At 40.2% G+C, this 18,854-nt stretch overlaps 2 protein-coding genes and 2 pseudogenes across 3 annotated transcripts; 3 read left to right on the forward strand and 1 right to left on the reverse strand.

Annotated features, from left to right (window-relative positions):
- Window positions 1-7,059: 7,059 nt before the first annotated feature.
- Window positions 7,060-11,467, reverse strand: LOC137747967 (probable alpha-amylase 2). Of its 2 annotated transcripts, none has more exons than XM_068488093.1 (13): window positions 11,156-11,467; window positions 10,772-10,854; window positions 10,631-10,664; window positions 10,290-10,321; window positions 9,903-10,029; window positions 9,583-9,809; window positions 9,344-9,489; window positions 9,108-9,220; window positions 8,774-8,862; window positions 8,220-8,342; window positions 7,927-7,962; window positions 7,627-7,725; window positions 7,060-7,532 (listed from the first exon to the last, which is right to left on the reverse strand). In XM_068488093.1, exons 2-13 carry the CDS (start codon window positions 10,790-10,792, stop codon window positions 7,341-7,343), a joined length of 1,239 nt encoding a protein of 412 aa, XP_068344194.1. In that variant the 5' UTR covers window positions 10,793-10,854; window positions 11,156-11,467; the 3' UTR covers window positions 7,060-7,340. The 2 variants fall into 2 exon arrangements, with proteins under 2 accessions (XP_068344194.1, XP_068344189.1); XM_068488088.1 differs by having other exon boundaries at window positions 10,290-10,327.
- Window positions 11,468-11,745: 278 nt separating this feature from the next.
- On the forward strand, window positions 11,746-13,838 carry LOC137748162 (uncharacterized). Its single transcript, XM_068488262.1, has 2 exons — window positions 11,746-13,241; window positions 13,333-13,838. The coding sequence occupies exons 1-2, from the start codon at window positions 11,848-11,850 to the stop codon at window positions 13,646-13,648; spliced, it is 1,710 nt and encodes a 569-aa protein (XP_068344363.1). The 5' UTR covers window positions 11,746-11,847; the 3' UTR covers window positions 13,649-13,838.
- Window positions 13,839-14,107: 269 nt separating this feature from the next.
- LOC137741995 (F-box protein SKIP23-like) lies at window positions 14,108-18,578 on the forward strand (annotated as a pseudogene).
- LOC137732164 (protein ALP1-like) lies at window positions 16,034-17,693 on the forward strand (annotated as a pseudogene).
- Window positions 18,579-18,854: the final 276 nt, after the last annotated feature.

Consider the following 18,854-nt stretch of genomic DNA (forward strand, 5'->3'; position numbering starts at 1 on the left):
AAGATGAAGCTCTTTGCAAGGCTTATAGATGGGTGTCGGAAGATAGTGTGAGGGGGAATTGTCAAACAAATGACGGTGTTTGGACTCCTGTGTCCAAAAAATACTTAGAATTCTATGAAGGCACTACTCCACTGAATATCCAAAACCACGAGAGTTGTTCTTCAAGATGGAAGAAACATCTTCAGCCAAGTTTGAACAAATGACATCAAACATTGTTAGCAACCGCATGTAGACATGAAAGCGATGCTAATTACTACGACGAAGTTAGTGTTTTTACAATTTATTTTAAATATTTAATTATATTACATTTAATTTCATAAATTAATTTCCTTTAATTTTTGTAATTATATTTTTTAGGTGCGCCAATCGAAGGAATTGTATATGGAGAGCAGCTCGAAACCTTTTCAGTTTCACAATTGTTGGGAAATTTGTGAATGGTGGGTGTTATTTGAAGATCCACCTCAACATAGAGCTCCTACGTCGATGTTTGGAACTGCATCCTCAACTTTAGATATGGATGAAGATGGATCTCCTACCATTCAACAAACAAGGGTAGAAAATTCGTCTTCGGGTGAAGGTTCCATACCTAGGGCTATGAGACGAAACAAGGTGCGAAGGTTGAAGGAAAAGGGTAAGGCAAATGATGATTACGCCGCTCAACATGAAGTGGTGGCCTCATTGCAATTAATGGCAGAGCAAAATGCTCTTGAGGCGGAAGAAAGGAAGTGTAGGCATGAAGAACATGCCAAACAAATACAAGAAGAGATGGATGATAAGAATATGGAAAGGAACACTTCAAATTACACTCCAATGAGTAAAGCTTATTTTGATAGGAAAAAAAAAAGAAAAGAAATTATGACTTGGTGGCAGTTGTTTACCTCTTACTATACTCCTACAATGACGGATGATGAAGATGATATTGATTATGGATATTAAATTTAAGTTGTTGTAGTGTTTAAATTTAAGTTAATGTTGTTTTTAAATTTAATTTGTAGTTTCTAAATTTAATTTTTCGTTTTTAAATTTAAGTAGAAGTTTTTAAATATAACTTGTAGTTTTTAAATTTAAGTTGTTGTAGTTTTTAAATTTAAATAATAAATTATGTTTGGCCCTATGGTCCTTTGACCCTCGGTTGGAGACGATTTTTTGTGATAGGGCTAAAATGAGCCATATGGCCCTTTGACCCTCGGTTGGAGACAGTTTTTTGTGACAGGTCTAAAACGAGTCATATGGCGATATGGAGGCAAATATGGCCATGTAATGTTCATTAAAATATTAATATCTTGGAGGGCTAGGGGGTTCAAACGAGCTCTCTGGCCAGCCCTCAATTGGAGATGACCTTATTTAAACAAATTTTGTAAAAAAAAAAATTGAAAATAACGGCTAGCTGACGTCAGCAGCTAGCCATTGGGTTTTTGAAATCTGGCCCGGCCCGAGGTTGTCTGACTAGCTCATTTGGGCCGGCAGGTTGGCCCTTTTTTGTCTAGTGAGACCCACAAGCCCTCTGCCCTGATCATCGGTTGGAGATCGTTTTCGGGCTATTTTTGGTCATCTGAACGCTTCGGTTAGAGATGGCGTAAAGTAACAGGTCCTAACAAAAGGCCACACGACGACCTATTAATTGGTGCAAAGTTTTATAATACAAAACCTCGATAACATTAGTAATTATTCTACCACTTATAAGTTAATCTATTCAGCATCTGCTCTACTAAATACGTAAGTCCAATCACCCCTCCCCATCCTTTCAAAAAGGATAATCGATCTTATCCTTCAAGATAAACGGGATCTAGGTGATCGTATGCCTTAAGATAAAAAGAGCAATAGTTATTCAATGGTGTTTATAACATCAGTATTAGTAAAAACATTGATATTTAAATTTGTGAAAATATCGTTAGATATATCGAATATCGATATTGGTATTAGCCTCAATAGAAATGAAAGAAATTTAAAATGAAACTTTAGAAATTACCAAACACTAATTTGGACGAAATATAAAAGTCTATTCGATATTTAACAAATGTGCCAAAAAATATCTGTTAATTTTAGTCTAAGCTCAAACATTTCTCCCATATAAAATAAAGTGCAGTAAAGATTTTACCCTCTATTTAACTTTTCAATCATATTAAAGAAATTTTAAATATTAATTCTAATCTACAGTAGCAAATAAATTTTACCACGTAACCGTCGTATCATCCCATTTCTCCCTCTCTCCCCGTTCTCTCGTAAACGGAAAATTTTCGAAAAACACAAAGTAAAAGGTGTTTTGTTTCCTTCTCATTTTAGTGATTTTCCTTCCTTAAACACCTCAGAAAAGACGAGAGAGAGAGAGAGAGAGAGAGAGAGAGAGAGAGAGAGGTGACGTATCTTAATGGATTTGTAGTGTTGGGCATCAGAAATGAGGGAGGGATGGGAAGTGAGGTGGTATGGGATGAGTGCATTTTTGCTCATCATCATTTAGTGTAATGTATGCTAATCATTTTATTTATCAATGTTAGATGAGTTTAAATTTTGAGATTTGTACTTATCCACTACATGAATCTAGAAATTCAAACTCATCTAATAGTAATAAATAGGATGGTAAGCATACACCATACTAAATGATGGTGAGAAAAAATGCTCTCGTATAGGATGAGACAAGAAGGAGAAATTTTTTAGTGTGTTAGGCTAGCACATTAAATGTTATTATATAAGTGGTTAAAAAGATTTTCTCAAGTATACAATCATGAAATTTCTTTATTTTTGAAGTATCTAATCATTTGAATTAGAGAACTTTAACCAAAAGTATCTGGTACTGTTCACTGTAACGAAAAATTACATTTTTATATTAAAAAGTCAATCATGATATTATTCATTTTACCTTTTATTTTGTCCTTATCGTTAAAACTCAAAGTTCTCCAGTCATTTTCATTAGTTTTCTTTTTGAATTATAACACTTAGTTTACCTGAATGTATTTTGATACACTAAAAAATCTCTAAGTGAAAAGGGGATTTAATTGGGAGGCAGATTGTCTGTCCTCTTGATTGGTGTCATTTCCATCCCTTCTTATTTTATACGGTTATGGTTAAATCACGTTAACATTTTATATTAATTTTTTTTATAAAAATAATAAGATAAAAAATAATAAAAATATAAAATATTAACATAACTTAACCGTAATCACATAAATAAAAAAAAAAAGAAAAGGACATCTAAACGAGGGCAGACAATCTGCCTCCATTTAATTGGGGGTGAGCGTGGACAGGAAGGCAGGCAAGAAAAGAGTGAAGGGGAGGGTTTCATCAGAACCGAGGGAGGGGGAAAAGTGGGGAGAAGAATAAGTATGATGATGATACATGATCGGGTTTGATATCCATCCTGTGTAAAATATGCCTCCTGTAGCCTTCCCTCTTCGAGTAGGATTCCAAGCATCAGTCGATTCTGTTCAGATTTCTTCTCTGCCGTCTTCTCTTCTCATTTTCTTTTTAACCTAACTTACCCTTCTCTCTCTCTCTCTCTCTCTCTCTCTCTCTCTTTCTCTTTCTCTCTCTCTCATCTCTCTGTGAAAAGAGTACTGAAACCTAGCTCTCAATTAATTAATTACACCCACAACCTCCCATCCCATTTATTGTGAGCACGTAATAAAATAAATAGAACCATCTGCCCCTCCTAACCCTAATCAGCCTTCACTCCTCTCCAATATATACGTACGTTATCGCTGTCCATCTCCATCTCTTTCTGTGTTAGAAGAATTGTATGCGTGGGTCTCGTGGCGAGCTCTGTAAACGTGGATGATCACGTGGGTTTCGCAAAGCGTTTCTTACAGAGTTCTTTGGCATTCTGTCCACCTCCTCTTTCTTCGATCTCTTTCTCCCTCACTTGCTGTGTATGTATGTGGTTTAATTAATGGATGGAGGTGGGCATACTGCCAACAGAGTTCTGTTGGCTTCTCTTTGTAAAACCCTCGTGAGGGTATATATATATATGTATCGTTACGCAGTACTCGATCTTCCTCGAGACACAAGGGTAAGAACTATTCATCTGCAACGGCATCAGTTTCTGGTGGTGCTGCTAATCCTGATTCCCCAGTTCATTACATTTTCCTATTTTGTACAAATCAGATGTTTTTTTTTTCATCCCATAATTGATTGGTCTGTTAATTTGCAGGGTCCAAGAATTATGTTGCCTGTTGAGCACTCTTGAACAGCGCAACCATCACCAGTGTACTCTTGAAATTTGTTTCTGTTTGACCAATTACACTTCATTTTGGCTAATTTTCTTTTTAATAATTGATTGGTGCCGCGACTGCTGATGATTGGGAAGTAGCTAGCTAATGGAACCCTAGTTTCCGATTGTGTTTTGCTTACTTGTGTAGATATATACCCAATTTCTGAAATCTTTAGTTTCTTACCTCATCAATGAGGGGATCAATTTTGCTCTACAAATATTTGGTAGTATTAATCCGATCTATCTATAGTTAGGGTTTTCTGAGCCTAGTTCTGTTTGTTCTTTGTTTTTTTTACAAGGGAGCGGGACAGAGGGGACCCAAACAACATAACCAAATCAATTAACCTATAGCTAGGGTCATCAACTCCTAAGAGATCATATCGGGGGAAGCGAAGGAAGCAAGATGAGGGAGGTCAAGGACTCTAAACAAAGGTAGCATTTGATGATGGACAAGAAATATCATTAGAACGCTGTCAGACCAAAAGTGATGGCTAAGGCTTTTCAAGTGTTGTTGTCTTTGACATTAATGTTATCTTTATTAGCAGTGATTCCTGTTTCTTTTCTTTCCTTTTCTGATGTGTAATGATGCTGATTACAAGATTAAATCAATACCAATACAAAGGGGTATATTAGTGATCATGGCATGCATGCATGCCTGCCACAGTTGTGTTTAGTGTCAGTGATTTGTGTTTTAATTATGGTTTTCTGGTGGACCAACGTCTTTTAATGTCACGACTGATGAGGCCATTGCAGCCCTACCACCTACTCAAGTCGAGAAGGAGAATGCGTTTCTACCGTCTGATATCTTCCACTCTTCTCCCCCACGGCCTGTACCTATTGCCATAATACCTACATAGCAACGCAGAGAAGAAACATCACCCCACACACCCCTCTTTTGGCTCGTTCGTGATTGACGGTTAATTACCATACAACTTGGGTGATGGGTGATATTTATCACCACTTGCATTTCTTCGACTTCTTTTGGAGCGTCTCTATAACGTCATTATAAACAAATGGTTCAACTGGTTGAAGGCAAAAACGGAAAAGGAGAAGAAATGATTAATGCGAGCCTCCTACATGCCTAATTAATTTTGAATAAACGCCATGCAAAATAGAATAATTAGTGTTTTCTGGAGTGGAGCGGGATCGCTTTCCGCTGTGGTGGGCCGGTGGTCACAATCCTTTGTTGGCTATATGCCCCTCAACGCCTTACCTGCTTGCCACTCACATGCGGGTTACATCACGAGCTCAGTCAATATTCCTTGTTTTTATTCAAAGAGTAATCTTTCTTCCGTTGACCTAAATCCCAGGGCAACTGTGGTAGAAGACAATGTGAAAAAAATAAGGAAAATTACCATGTTCTGCAAGGCTGCAAGTGATGAAAAGGAAATCTGCAGTTTCACTTTCACTTCACTCACATAAGATATTATTCTTCGTCTTCATGATTGATGAAAGCACGTTTAATCCCTTCATCTGTTCAAGGAAAAGCATTGGAACGAGAACCGCCACCATCACTATTGCCATAGTTTACAATAAAGTTTTGAAAAGAAGAAAGGTTTTTAATTAATAGATTAAAACTCCTCATGAACCTATATAAGTACTGCCCACAGAGACAAATGATGTTGAAATCTATCTTTAGTTTAGACATGATGATTTCCCACATCTCTGTAAACCCATTAAATACAAACAAGTCAGTAATTGTAATCCAAAAAAAGTGATAGATTTACATATATCAGTCTTGTACAATAAAATGCGCAAAACAAGTGCACTCAATGGTTATATATTAGGGATCTGACTTCTCTGCCCTTCCAGTTTCTATATACTTCCATTCCCTCATATTTACATAGTTATGGTTAAGTCACGTCAATATTTTATATCACTATTGTTTTTTGTCTTATTATCTTTATAAAAAAATTAATATAAAATGTTGACGTAGCTTAACCGTAACCGCACAAAATAGGAGGGGATGATAATGTATGAGAACTAGGAGGGTAGAGAAACCGGGTCCATATATTAGATCACCGTTCAAGGGTCGTTGTTCTAAAAAATAACTATATAGTTGTCTAAATACAAAATAAAAATGAAAATAAGTAAAATCAAGTAGGTAACCCAATTAATTTAACCAAAGAGAGACTATACTAGTATATCACTTCATGTGTCAAGTGACTTATACAAACAACATTCAATAAGATAAATTCATTAATTTACGTGACAAGTACACATCACTTGTCACGTCATATGATATGCCAATATTATTAGAGAACTTTAATGAAAAGTTCTCGGTACTTTTTATTTTAACGAAAAACCATATTTTTACACTAAAAAGTCAATCATAGTACTATTCACTTTAGCCTTTATTTTGTCATTTTCGTTAAAACTCAAAGTTTTCAAACATTTTTTCCATTAGTTTTCCTATATTATTATCATGTGCATCTAGTATTTGTCATTGTGAATTATAATGGTGATATCGGTGTTGCACATTGACACTACTAATATTATTATATTTGGTGGTACTCTTTTTACTAAAAGAATTGTGCTCTTTTTACCAAAGAATTGTATGATTGCATCACATATTTGTGTCCATATGGGGGTGGGGTTGGCATCATATATTCTCTCACGGGACCAAGTTAACTTTCTCTTCTTTTTACTATAAAATTGGATGATTGCTTTTATGGGTCGTGCTATTCAGAGGTGATAATACAAGTCACCTGGAACACAACACACCTTTTTCTCGCCTTTATGATAATCAGTCGCACTTTAGTCAACTGGACGTGCTTCAAGTTACTGTTTTACTCTTATCATTTTTGTTTGATGCGCATCGCTATTGGAGATATGGTCGCAACACACAAACTTTGCATAGAGGACCGCTCAATATGACAATACTCAATAACACAGTGCTTTATTTTGGGGCACTAGCTACGGCCTAACGATACAACAAGGTCTCAGCTCTTCCTTTCAGCGTCTTCGTTTCATGTACATCCTCCTTTATCTAAGTATATAGGGCTATTTGGTGTAAACACGTATTAGCAACCATGGGAAGCATTGAGCCGCCAGTCAGTTCCCAGTGCGTAGAATAAATAGTGTTTCGTCTTATAAGTAGAAGCTACATCCTACATCTATAATTAATCTTTCTAAGTTACTTGTTCCAAACAGCATATCTGTGGCCGCTGGCTGCCAGTGTCCACTCCCTACTGGCCGGGCACCATGAACTATCCCCAATTTTCATGCACACTTTCTCCCCTATTATAGCAGAGTAGAGGTTCGGCTGGGCCTCCAGGATCGTAATAGATGATCGGCTGTGAATGTCTTGACGCTTCCTGATGTCAATCTGCAGACAAGTGCCAATGCTAACAAATGAGAAACGTGTGTTCAAAAGGCATCAAGTCCGAACAGGGAACTGCCTATGGCCGTATACTGCATACCAGTTTCACAATCTGATCATGAATGGAGTCACCCCAATCATAGAAATGATCGTAGAAAACTGTTGGTATTCCTGGGTGCATGAGTATGTATGCGTAACCCTGCGGAAAGCATGGACTTGGAAGTTAGCGAACTTGCACTCCAATTTTTAGGTAGGTTTAAAGAATTATTCCCATATTAATTAGAATATAGCAGCTGCCAGCAATAACAACAATGACAAGAATACTATGACATCACTACCATGCATCTGGATTTCCCATCTAAATGCAAAGCATTTGAACTTAATAAACAAGTTTTCGTACCTCCATAATATGATTTGAAGGGAAGGGCCAATGAGCCTGCAAGATAAAATGATTATAATGTGAGTGGATTTCCTACTTTCACTATGGAGCCAAAGGGTCACTTTCTGAAAAGATAGGTACTACAGTAACATAAACAAGATACTTTTGTATGCAGTGAAAATGTAGTTGTATGCAGAGAGTATTAATCAGGGTTGATTAGGCCCAAACTTGACTTGTTCAGCCCAAAAGATTGTAAGTCTAAGTTCTCACTTCTCAATGATATTTACTTCAGCAGAACAGAATAGCAATCGTACCTGCGTTGAGCCTGTATCATGGTTATCTAGGAATGTGACAGCTCTTGAAGGCCACCATCCAATTAAACCTGGTGGCTTCCCTTGGGGGTCACGCAGGCGCCACAATTGCCCTTTAACAGCTTCCTGCAATGAATGCATGGATAAATGTCCAAACACCAAACAAGCAAATAGGAAGGGGTGGTGGCAACCGGAAGAAAAAGGAAAGGGAAATGGTATTCTTTGATGAAGAGATATTTTGATGAGTATGGACGTTATTACAATCTAGAAAAAAGGTAGCCAGTACTACGGATACAGCAGACTGAACATACTTGGAAGGGGTACTAGTATTCATAGAATCATAGGTGAAGAGAGATTTTGATGAAGATTGCTACATGTTTTCTTTTCTGATATATAATAAAAAGGTTCACCAGTACATGTTTTCTTATATATAAAAGGTTCACCAGGACTCCTAATTCGTGATTGCAGACGTCCATTCTTAACAAACTGTTATGTATGTGTGTGTTAAGGGATGGGCTGCGGTTGGATATGCCAGTCTGTTTGCAAATGGAAGATACCTGAAGAATTCCCTTGGTTGTGAAGTCAAACGCAGTTGATAGCTGTCCAGTGCCATTAATCCAATTTACTATCCGCTGTCTGTGGCTATCTGCGTAACATTACCAATCATGATAAAGATCAAACAGTCAGCTCAATGCTAAATCCTCAGTAGAAAGAGATTTGATCCCTGAACCCATTTACGACAGCAAATTACAATACAGGTCAAATGGAAGGGCAAAAAGGAATGCTATCAACAAGGATAAGCTACCCTTTATACGGTAATATGCAGTGTCAACCTTATTAGGTTCTTAAAGACCAATACCCTGCACATCTCAAAACCATATAATCCAATACCTTGGTTGTAATCCAGGCCATGATCGTTGTAGTTGCAAGAATCCCAATACTCCCCAACAGAAAAAATGGGTTTTGCTCCTTCAATGTATTCTTTCACATATTTTGCTGAATAACTATTGTAACATTGAAAACATGTAATGGCCAATTAAATCAAAGACAAGGAAAAAAAAGTAAGCAGTGAATAAACCCAGTTAAAAACGAAACGAAACTCAATTTCATGCATGTATATGTCTTACCCCCTTGCAAAATCAAATCGGAAATCCTGAAAACCAACATTATTACGTAGCCACTGCAGCCATCCTGTAATATCTTTTCGAACAAAAAGTTGGCTATGATCAATATTCGGAACCCCATGGAAATTGTCACCAGTGCTTTGATTACCCTGATATATAAAATACAGAGAAATACAATGAGCTTAACAGACATTGCATCATGAATCATGCAGAGTCATTCAAGCAGTGACAGATTTCATTACCAGTCCACCGGTACAAGATGTGACAGCATGTTCATCCCATGACAATGAAATTCCATCATAGCGGTTGTACATTCCACCATGCCCTCGGGTAGTCCCAACACGATGATTGATAACTATGTCAGCCATTGCTCTAACTTTATGTTGCTTCATTTTTTGAAGTAAAGATTTTAATAAGTTCTCAGATCCATATTTAGAATTGAGGGAATATATGTCCTGCGGAAGGTAACCTACAATAAGAGAAAAAGAAAACAAACTTGATGGTCTAATCATCTATATGCAGAGAGAATATGAAACCAGCCTAGAAAATTTGTGCATCCAACCTTCTGGTGCAAAGGATTGAGTTGCTGGTGGCAACCATGCTGACGTAAAACCAGAACTTCCTATATCCGGAACTTTTGTTTCTAAATTTCTCCACCAATCATGTTTATGAGACTCCCAATTGAAGGCCTGTAGATAGATTTCAGTCAAACCATATTCTTGATTAAGCTGAGAGCTATAATAGCTTTAACGCAACCAAAACAATTTACCATCATTACAGTATTAAGTTAAAAAAAAAAAAGTTTGAAACATACAGCTGCGACCATTTTACTTATCCAACAATACAGAACACCGCAGTTTAATCACTTCAACTATATATTTTATGTATAAAATGGCTCCAACAAGTTGTTGAACATATCTTAGTATTATATGGAAACTGTCAAATTTACCTGAAAAAGGATTTCTCTTCCATTGCGCACTGCTGCACCTGCAAATGAATCCGAAAGCGTACTTTAGTGTCAAGAAAAGGAAGATACGTAAAATGTCCTCCATGAACCAAGCATTCTAATGTCAGAAAAGTACCACATTTATATGAACACAAGATAACTAGAGAGCCTAATCTATGCCTATTCAACATGTGCAGTTATAATTCTTAATGTTGGTGATTGAAATTTCCAAATTCACAAGAGAAAGTAAGATCTGCCTTTTCATACGGCCTATTTGAATCCCTTATCCCCTTTAATCACAGAGAATTAATGGAAAGAATCGCCGGGCAAAGGCAAAAGCATACCAATATCAGTCTGCTGCGCATTTTCTCGTGAATCCTGCATTTTATCAAAATAGAAAATTAGAGAAAAGAAGTCCTCTACTCTTGTGTGTGTGTGTGCGCGCGTGCGCGAATGAGTGAGAGAGATTGAGAAGGCGTGCATACATTGCTGCGTAGGTAATCCATTCGACTCACGATGTAATTTCCCAACTCGGCACCAGATTGCAAATAAGGCACCAACAGTTATCCTACATGGATGAACAACATGAGTGCACCAAAACATTGGCCAGATGACCATAAAGCTATAAAATCCCAATTGACTAGCACAAAAAATAGAGGATATTTCGCGAGAACAAAGTCATACAGGTTAAAATTAATAAAACTAAACACGAATGTAAGCACAAGTATATTTAACTTGCTCAACTGCAAATCTACAACTACAAGATGATTCCATGAGCTTGAAATGTGAAAAAATGCAGGGCTTCGGACCTTTTACGCATTCTTAAATTCTTAATAACGAATTTCAAAGGGGAGAAAATAGAGACGTACCGAAGGCTCTACGGCTGGCTGCGATTGCGGTTGTGGGTTTGTGGTTGCGCCGTTGGGCAACATAAATAGCACAAACAAAAAGCTGAAAATTGGAGGGAGACCACCGAATTCGAATCACGCCGACGAACGACACATGTTGAAAAGGTGAAAAGAGAATATTGAAAGCTGTGCTGTAAAAGGAAGAAAAAGGATTCGATTGCGAAACGCGATGGAGGGAAGGGAAGGTGCGTTGGGAATGGGTTGAGGTGATCGGATGTTTGTCTTCCCATTTGGTGGGGAAGGGGAAAGGGGAAAGGTGAGACGAGGATTGGAGGGAATGTTCATACTCCAAAAGGAGGCTTTCGTGCTGCAACATGAACCGTAGAAACGAGGTACGGATACATTGAAACGTGGCATTTCACTATAGACTATAGAAGGCCTTGGGCCTTCGCATTGCCCTTTCCAATCTAGGCCTATCTATCGGCCCAACCGAAACAGAAGGACCCACTAATGCGCTTGGGCCTGCGAGACTGACTTCGAACTCCCCAAGTTCGGTCGCATGATTCGCACAGCAAATTCAAGGCCACTTTCAGGGGCACACCAGTAATTAAGCCGAAACAAAATAGCAAGCAAAACATGGTCTCCTTCTAGGGTTTTATCGGGGTACAGGGACAACTGCAAGTTTGCAAAATGTCTACTTCCTGTTAATTCAGATGGAGTGTCCTCCACCAACGTTAACAAGCCCCACTCACATCACTGACAATCCAGATACGAAACCCACTAGGTCACCGCCGTCGCCGCAGTCACAAGAGCCAGACCCCAAGAAGCTCAAAATGTCCACCACCACCACCAGCGACGACGAAGAAGCTACCGCCGCCACCACCAACGCCGCTAAAACGCCACGGTACAAGCGCCGAAAGGTTTCAATTTTCTTTGCTTATTTAGGCGTCGGATACCAAGGAATGCAAAAGAATCCAGGCGCCAAAACCATCGAGGGGGACCTCGAAGAAGCTCTCTACCTTTCCAACGCCGTCCCCGAGCAGGACCGCAATAGCCCTAAGCGCTACGATTGGGCCCGCTCCGCCCGCACCGATAAGGGGGTCAGCGCCGTCGGCCAGGTTGTCTCGGGCCGCTTCTATGTCGATCCGCCGGGATTCATCGACCGCCTAAATTCGAACCTTTCTCCTCAGATTCGGATTTTCGGCTACAAACGCGTCACGGCGTCGTTTAACGCGAAGAAGTTCTGTGATCGGAGAAGGTATGTGTATCTGATTCCCGTATTTGCCCTTGATCCTTCTGCTCATCGCGATAGAGGGAGCGTGTTGGCTAGTCTTGGGTCTGATCAGGAGTTTGTTAAGTGCTTGGAGTGCTCCGAGAGAGGGCGTAAAGTCGGGGGCTTGATGGGTAAGCGCACGTATGAATTGAGAGGTACGAATTTTGAGGTAAGCATTTCGTCGAACACCAATGAGTCTATGGTTGAATCTGAAATTGGTGAAAAATTTAGGGTTCTTCCCGGAAATGCTGGCGGTGATAATTTGATTTCTCAGCCCAGAAATGAAGTTAGCCTTAGTGTTCTTACGCAGAATGCTGGGGTTGATAATTCGAATTCTGAACTCAAAGCTGAAATTAGCATTAGTATTAATAAGAATGAGGTTGCTGAAATTGAGGTTGAGAATAATCGAGTGGTCCCCAATGAGGCAGAGGCTGCTGATTTGAATTCCGAGTCACTGAATGATACGAATTTTAGTTTTGGTGAAGAGAAGGCTAATGAAGAAGAGAAGACAGAGGAAGGAAGTGGAAAAGGAAATGGGTTTTGTTATGGTGAGAAGGAGAGGGAAAGGTTCAACAAAATTTTGAATAGTTATGAGGGGACTCATAACTTCCACAACTTCACCACCAGAACTAAAGCTGTAGACCCCGCTGCTCAGCGCTACATCATTTCGTTCAATGCAAACACCACGGTTACAGTTGAGGCTATGGAATTCGTTAAGTGTGAAGTTGTAGGGCAGAGCTTCATGCTTCATCAGATTAGGAAGATGATCGGGCTTGCGGTGGCAATCTTCAGGGGATGTGCTCCAGAGTCATTGCTCGAAAGAGCACTGCAAAAGTAAGTATTTGGATGATCATAGTATGTTTGTGTATGCTTTTTGTTTTTTTGACTTTGAGAAAGCATGTATGTTTAACGCACAAAAATTCAGGGATGTTAACATCAATGTGCCGACAGCTCCTGAGGTGGGATTGTACTTGGATGAGTGCTTCTTTTCGTCGTATAACCAGAAATGGGGAGACAGTCATGAAGAGCTGTCGATGAAAGGCTATGAACAAGAGGCAGAAGACTTCAAGATGAAGCATATATACACTCACATAGCATCCACTGAGCATAAAGAAGGTGTTGTGGGTCTCTGGTTGCACTCCCTCAACCACCGTAACTATCCGGATTTAGGTCCTGCTGAGAACAATGGAAATACCAGCAGCGGAATAAGTGCTGATACGGGTAATGTCGTTGCCGAGTAAGTTTTTTTTCCACAGGGAATCCGATTTCTGCAATGTATGCCTTTTATTTCTTCAATGAATACAGCATCTAGCTCTTATGTCTTTTAGGGAAAACAAAAGATGTGGGCCAGTTTCATTCATGATTTAGGTTACTTGCTGTGTAATTCTTCTTAGAGAGAAATTTATGATTACAGAAGGGTTTTATGAAAGTTGATTTGTCTCGCAGGTTCCTTTCTCTCCTAATTTTTTTTTTCCCGTGGTTCGTCGTATCCATAGCCGATGGACGTGCATATATTTTTTAGGAGAAAATTGGGACATTGACCCTTAAACTACGGCCAAGTTGTATCTTTGGCTTCTGAACTTACATTCCGTTAACATCAATATTTGAATTTGGCAAAATAAGGGACGTTGGTCTTTCACGTGAAAGTTTTCATCAAAACGAAGCACGTGAACCGTACGTGAGCCTTTTTAGAAGAGTAAATGGGGAAACTCACTGAGTCACTGTACACAGATGTCCGTTAACTTTGACAGAACACAAGTTCACAGAGAATTGATTGAGAAGAGTTACATTATGGGCCTTGGTTTAACGGCCCAGTTTCATTTCCGAATTCCAAATCGAGCGACTTTCCCAATGGTCCAATGTCAACTCAGGTGTCGTGATTCTCGTGAATAAATAAATAATTGTTAAAGTTGGAAGAACAGGGGGTGGATTGGTGGGGTCCTTCGTGTCTACCCGCGAAAATAGGGGTGGATTGGACCCAACTACCACCAGAACTCGCCGAATCAATCTCCAAAAAGCTCACAATCTACGCCGACTACCTCTGATTCCGAGTTGTGTGTCACAGCTGGCGAGCCTCCGTCCCCAAAACCCCGCACCACATCCCTCCCCAGCTCCCCTGGCTGATGCTCCCCCAATCCCAGCCCAACCAATCCCACCGCGCCTTCTTCAACCTCTCCAACAGCAGAGTCCACTTCCTCCACCTTCCAGAAGCTTCTCACCGCAAGCGCCGCTGCGGCTCCTCCCACGGATGGCTCGTCATCCTCGACGAAACACCTTCCGTCCTCCTTGTTAACCCCCTCACGCGCGCCAAGCGCCACCTCCCTCCGCTCTCCACCTTCCCCAACGTTGTTCGATTTGATTACTCCGAAGTTGGCCGAGAATACGCGCTCCGATCTCCGTCTGGTGACGTCTATACGTGCAGCCTGACGCAAATGCGCGATTCGTTTCTGAAAAAGGTCGTCCTTTCATCTAGTTCTCTGGAAGCCAACGGTTTCACTTCCACAGCCGTAGCGATTGTCAATCAAACCGGTGACTTGGTGTTTTGCAGGGAAGGAGACCTGTCTTGGACTTTGATCGACGGCGCACGGTCGTATTCCGAGGATGTCATATCTGTCAACGGCTTGTTTTACGCCGTCGACAAGAAGGGAACCGTGGTAGTGTGCGATGTTAAGAGCAACTCCAGCGTTGGAGCCCTCCCCCTGGCAATGCACTATTCAATCCACCTAATGAACAGTAACTGCCCTTAATGAACAGTAAATAGCCCTGGCAATAGAATTTGCATCTCCACCGTTACACTTCAATAGCCCTGGCAATAGGCAATAAAATATTAGTATTTTATTTATTTATAAAATAATACAAAATAATTTTAATTGTAATATCGGATAAGATTTTTAATCGTTCTCGTTGCGCCACGTGTCATTATCCGAAGTATTATTAAATAATACAAAATAATTATTGATGATGGATTTCTGATAAGATTATTAATCAATCACGTCGCGCCATGTGTCATAATCTGTTCACAATCTTTGAGGATAGATTTCCATCAGATTTTTAACGAATGACGACATGCCACGTGTCATAATCTGTTCACAATCTTTGAGGATAGATTTCCATCAGATTTGTAACGAATAACGGCATGCCACGTGGCATTATGCACAACCTAATCCTTTCTGAATCCTCTATATAATCCACCATCCATCCTCACAAATCTCACACCAAAATTCTCAAGATCTCTATCATTATTCATAGTTTCTGCTTCCTTATTCACAAAAATCTGTATCATTATTCCTTGGTTTTGTTTCTTTCTTTCAATGTCTTCTTCTTCTTCCTTAAGGATGATGTGGGAATTCAATCAGGAAGAGGAAGAATTGTTTAACGAATCAGAAGCAATGTTCAATCACCAGGGGGTAAGAAATGAGAGGGAAGAGGATGAGGAGCGTCTAATGAGAGATGACGAAGTAAGAAAGGGCAGAGCCTCACATTCCCGTCGAGTCATCCAAGCTGCGGCTCAGATATGCAGGCACAACCGTTCTGGAAACCTTGATAGAAGCAGGCAACGACGAGGTATGAAACTCTTGGATGATTATTTTGTTCCTAATAGTGCATTCCCTGATACGTACTTTAGACGTCGTTTTAGAATGGAACGACATTTGTTCAACAAAATCATGATTGCTGTTTGCAACCATGATTCTTATTTTGTGCAAAAAAAAGATGCTTTTGGTGCTATGGGTCTACTGCCTGAGCAAAAAATTACTGCTGCGTTGCGGATGCTTGCATATGGAGCATCTGCAGACCAAGTGGATGAGATAACGAGGATGGGGAAATCAACCATTCTTGAGTCCCTGATGAGGTTTTGCGGAGCAATCGAATCTATCTACACCGCTGAGTACCTCCCCAAACCTACACACATGGACTTGGAGCGGCTGTTGAAGAAGGCGGAGATGCGTGGCTTTCCTGGGATGATTGGAAGCATTGATTGTATGCACTGGACGTGGAAAAACTGCCCAAGTGCATGGCAAGGCGCTTACGGGGACAGAAAATGAGCAAAAAGTATCATTCTGGAGGCGGTGGCATCTTTTGATACATGGATTTGGCACGCCTTTTTCGGGATCCCGGGAGCTCAAAATGACATCAACGTCCTTGCCCAATCCCCAGTGTTCAACGATGTCCTGCAAGGAAAGGCACCAAAAGTTACGTATGAGGTCAACGGACGTATGTACGACGGGCCATACTACCTAGCTGACGGCATTTACCCGCGATGGTCAACATTTGTCAAAACAGTGCCACGTCCGCGGAGTGCAAAGGAAAAACACTTTGCAAGCTGTCAAGAGGGGTGCAGGAAGGATGTGGAGCGTTGTTTCGGTATCCTCCAAGCTCGCTGGGCGATCGTCAGGGGTGCTGCCAGATTGTTTGATGTAGAGTCGCTTCGATCCATCATGATGACGTGCATCATTCTTCACAACATGATTGTGGAAGATGAGTACAATTATGAAGTTGTTGATGAATATGAGCCAGACCCGATGAACAATTCAAGAACACGTATATATTGTGCTCATGACGCCACCGATGAGCCCGTGCAACATGAGCCATTACAAAGGGATGGACGTTACAATGAAAGGCTCATTCAACGATATACTGCATTTCAAATGCCAAACATGCACAATGCCCGTGGTCATTTTGTTGAAAAAAAATGGATTCAAACTTTGGGACAAAGAAAGGAATGTGATTGAAAGTAGTTGAGAAAATATGAAATTGTTGTGTAAGGTAGATGATAATGAGAATGTATTTATAGAAAAGTAAAAACAATTTTTTTTACAATTTTTTTCAGATTTTTCAGATATTTTTTTGAATTTTTTTGAATTTATTTTAAATTTTTATTCAATTAATTAATCTCTGCCGTTGGATATAAAAAAATTTGAATTCCAACACTCCAGATTGTGCCACGTGTCATAACGGTAACTTTTCAGATTTTTAAAACTATTTTTTCTTTTATTTTTTAATTTATAAAGCATTTTAATATCCACCGTTGATCTCAAATCGAACGGTGGATATTAAATCTGACTTAAATTTTCTTTTACCGTTGAGATCGAACGGTCCACATTAAGTGACCGTTAAGATCTAACGCACCGTGGGAAACCACGTGGCTTCCCAACGGTAACTGACAGATTCTTTTTTTTTTCTTCTGATTTTTGTGTCGGCGACGCGCCCCCACGCGCGGGTGGGGTGCACGCCACTTACACAAAAAAAATAAAATATTGCGCTGACGCCACCCTGGCGTCAGCCTGACGTCACGCCCACCTCGGGCTCTCGGGCTGGCAATCCCTCACGGGCCCGGAGCTCGGGCCTCCCCCTTCCATCGGGCTAGCCCACGCTGGAGCGACGCCACCGGCCCTCGGGCCCTTGTTTTGGAGCATGTCCCCCGAGCAAAACCCAACGGTGGGAATGCTCTAATGGTCCGTCTCTGTCTAGGGTTGGGATTATCCGAACGCCGAGACTAGAGGAGGCCGACATGCGATATTTGGTGAGTTCAGGGGATGATTTGTTATTGGTGAGTCGGTATTTGGAGATTGATTACGGTTTTCTGGTGGACAGTATAAATGTAAATTACAGGACAGCAAAATTTGACGATTTTAGGATGAATTGGGCGGGGGAGAGGTGGGACAAGGTTGAGAACTTGGGTGATAAGATGGTGTTTATTGGCGAAAACTCATCGTTTTCATTGTCGGCGTCTGATTTTCCGGGAAGTCTTGGAAATTACGTTTATTTCACAGACGATTATTCGGAATCAAACAATGAGAGCGGAGTTGAGGGATATGATTCGGGCATTTTCAAATTATGGGATGGAACAATTCAAGAGTTGCCCCCTTATCCAAGGAATTCGAATTATGAGGTGCATTGGCCTGCCGGCTCTCTACCTCTTTGGGTAACTCCAAATCCATGCTGATGCAGTGAAGGCAGGATCATCATTTCAATTGAATGGTAAGTAATCGCAGTTATCAGGTGTTAATCATAATGTTAAACAACGGTTTGTATATGATATATTTTCTGTTTCATATATTTGTTTATGATGTGTGTACAGCCGTGCTTAGAATTCCATGTAACAGTTGACTCTCTGCAGTAATCTGATATATGTCAATGTTTAATAACGGAGATACCACCGTTGTGTATCAACTCCCTGGTAACTTTAGTGATGTTTACATGATTTAAACTCTGATACGTCACCGGATGTGTATCTCTGAGTACAAAAGAGGATATGATCCAGTTACATGGCAGATTCGCTCGTTTCAAAGCGACTGTGATGTACAATTACAGATGAAACATTATGGTGGTGATTAGTTTTCGTTTTGCAGAATAAAGTTCTGGACCTCTGGTAGGGAACTGGGAATATTGGTAGAGGGATTCTCCGTTTGTGCTGAAATTATTTCATAATTGGAATTGAGCACCAAA

This window comes from Pyrus communis, chromosome 1 (genome assembly GCF_963583255.1).
Source record: "Pyrus communis chromosome 1, drPyrComm1.1, whole genome shotgun sequence".
Taxonomy (NCBI): Eukaryota; Viridiplantae; Streptophyta; class Magnoliopsida; order Rosales; family Rosaceae; genus Pyrus; species Pyrus communis.

Bases quoted from the DNA above. Each gene is read 5' to 3' on its own strand.
- LOC137747967 (XM_068488088.1), bottom strand. From the start codon at position 10,792: ATGGATTACCTACGCAGCAAT. The intron at 10,030-10,289 runs GTAAATTTGACA...ATCTATCTACAG, and splicing joins GAAGAGAAATCCTTTTTCAG to GCCTTCAATTGGGAGTCTCA. The intron at 9,490-9,582 runs GTAATGAAATCT...TTTATATATCAG, and splicing joins CATCTTGTACCGGTGGACTG to GGTAATCAAAGCACTGGTGA.
- LOC137748162 (XM_068488262.1), top strand. From the start codon at position 11,848: ATGGAGTGTCCTCCACCAACGTTAACAAGCCCCACTCACATCACTGAC. The intron at 13,242-13,332 runs GTAAGTATTTGG...ACAAAAATTCAG, and splicing joins CTCGAAAGAGCACTGCAAAA to GGATGTTAACATCAATGTGC.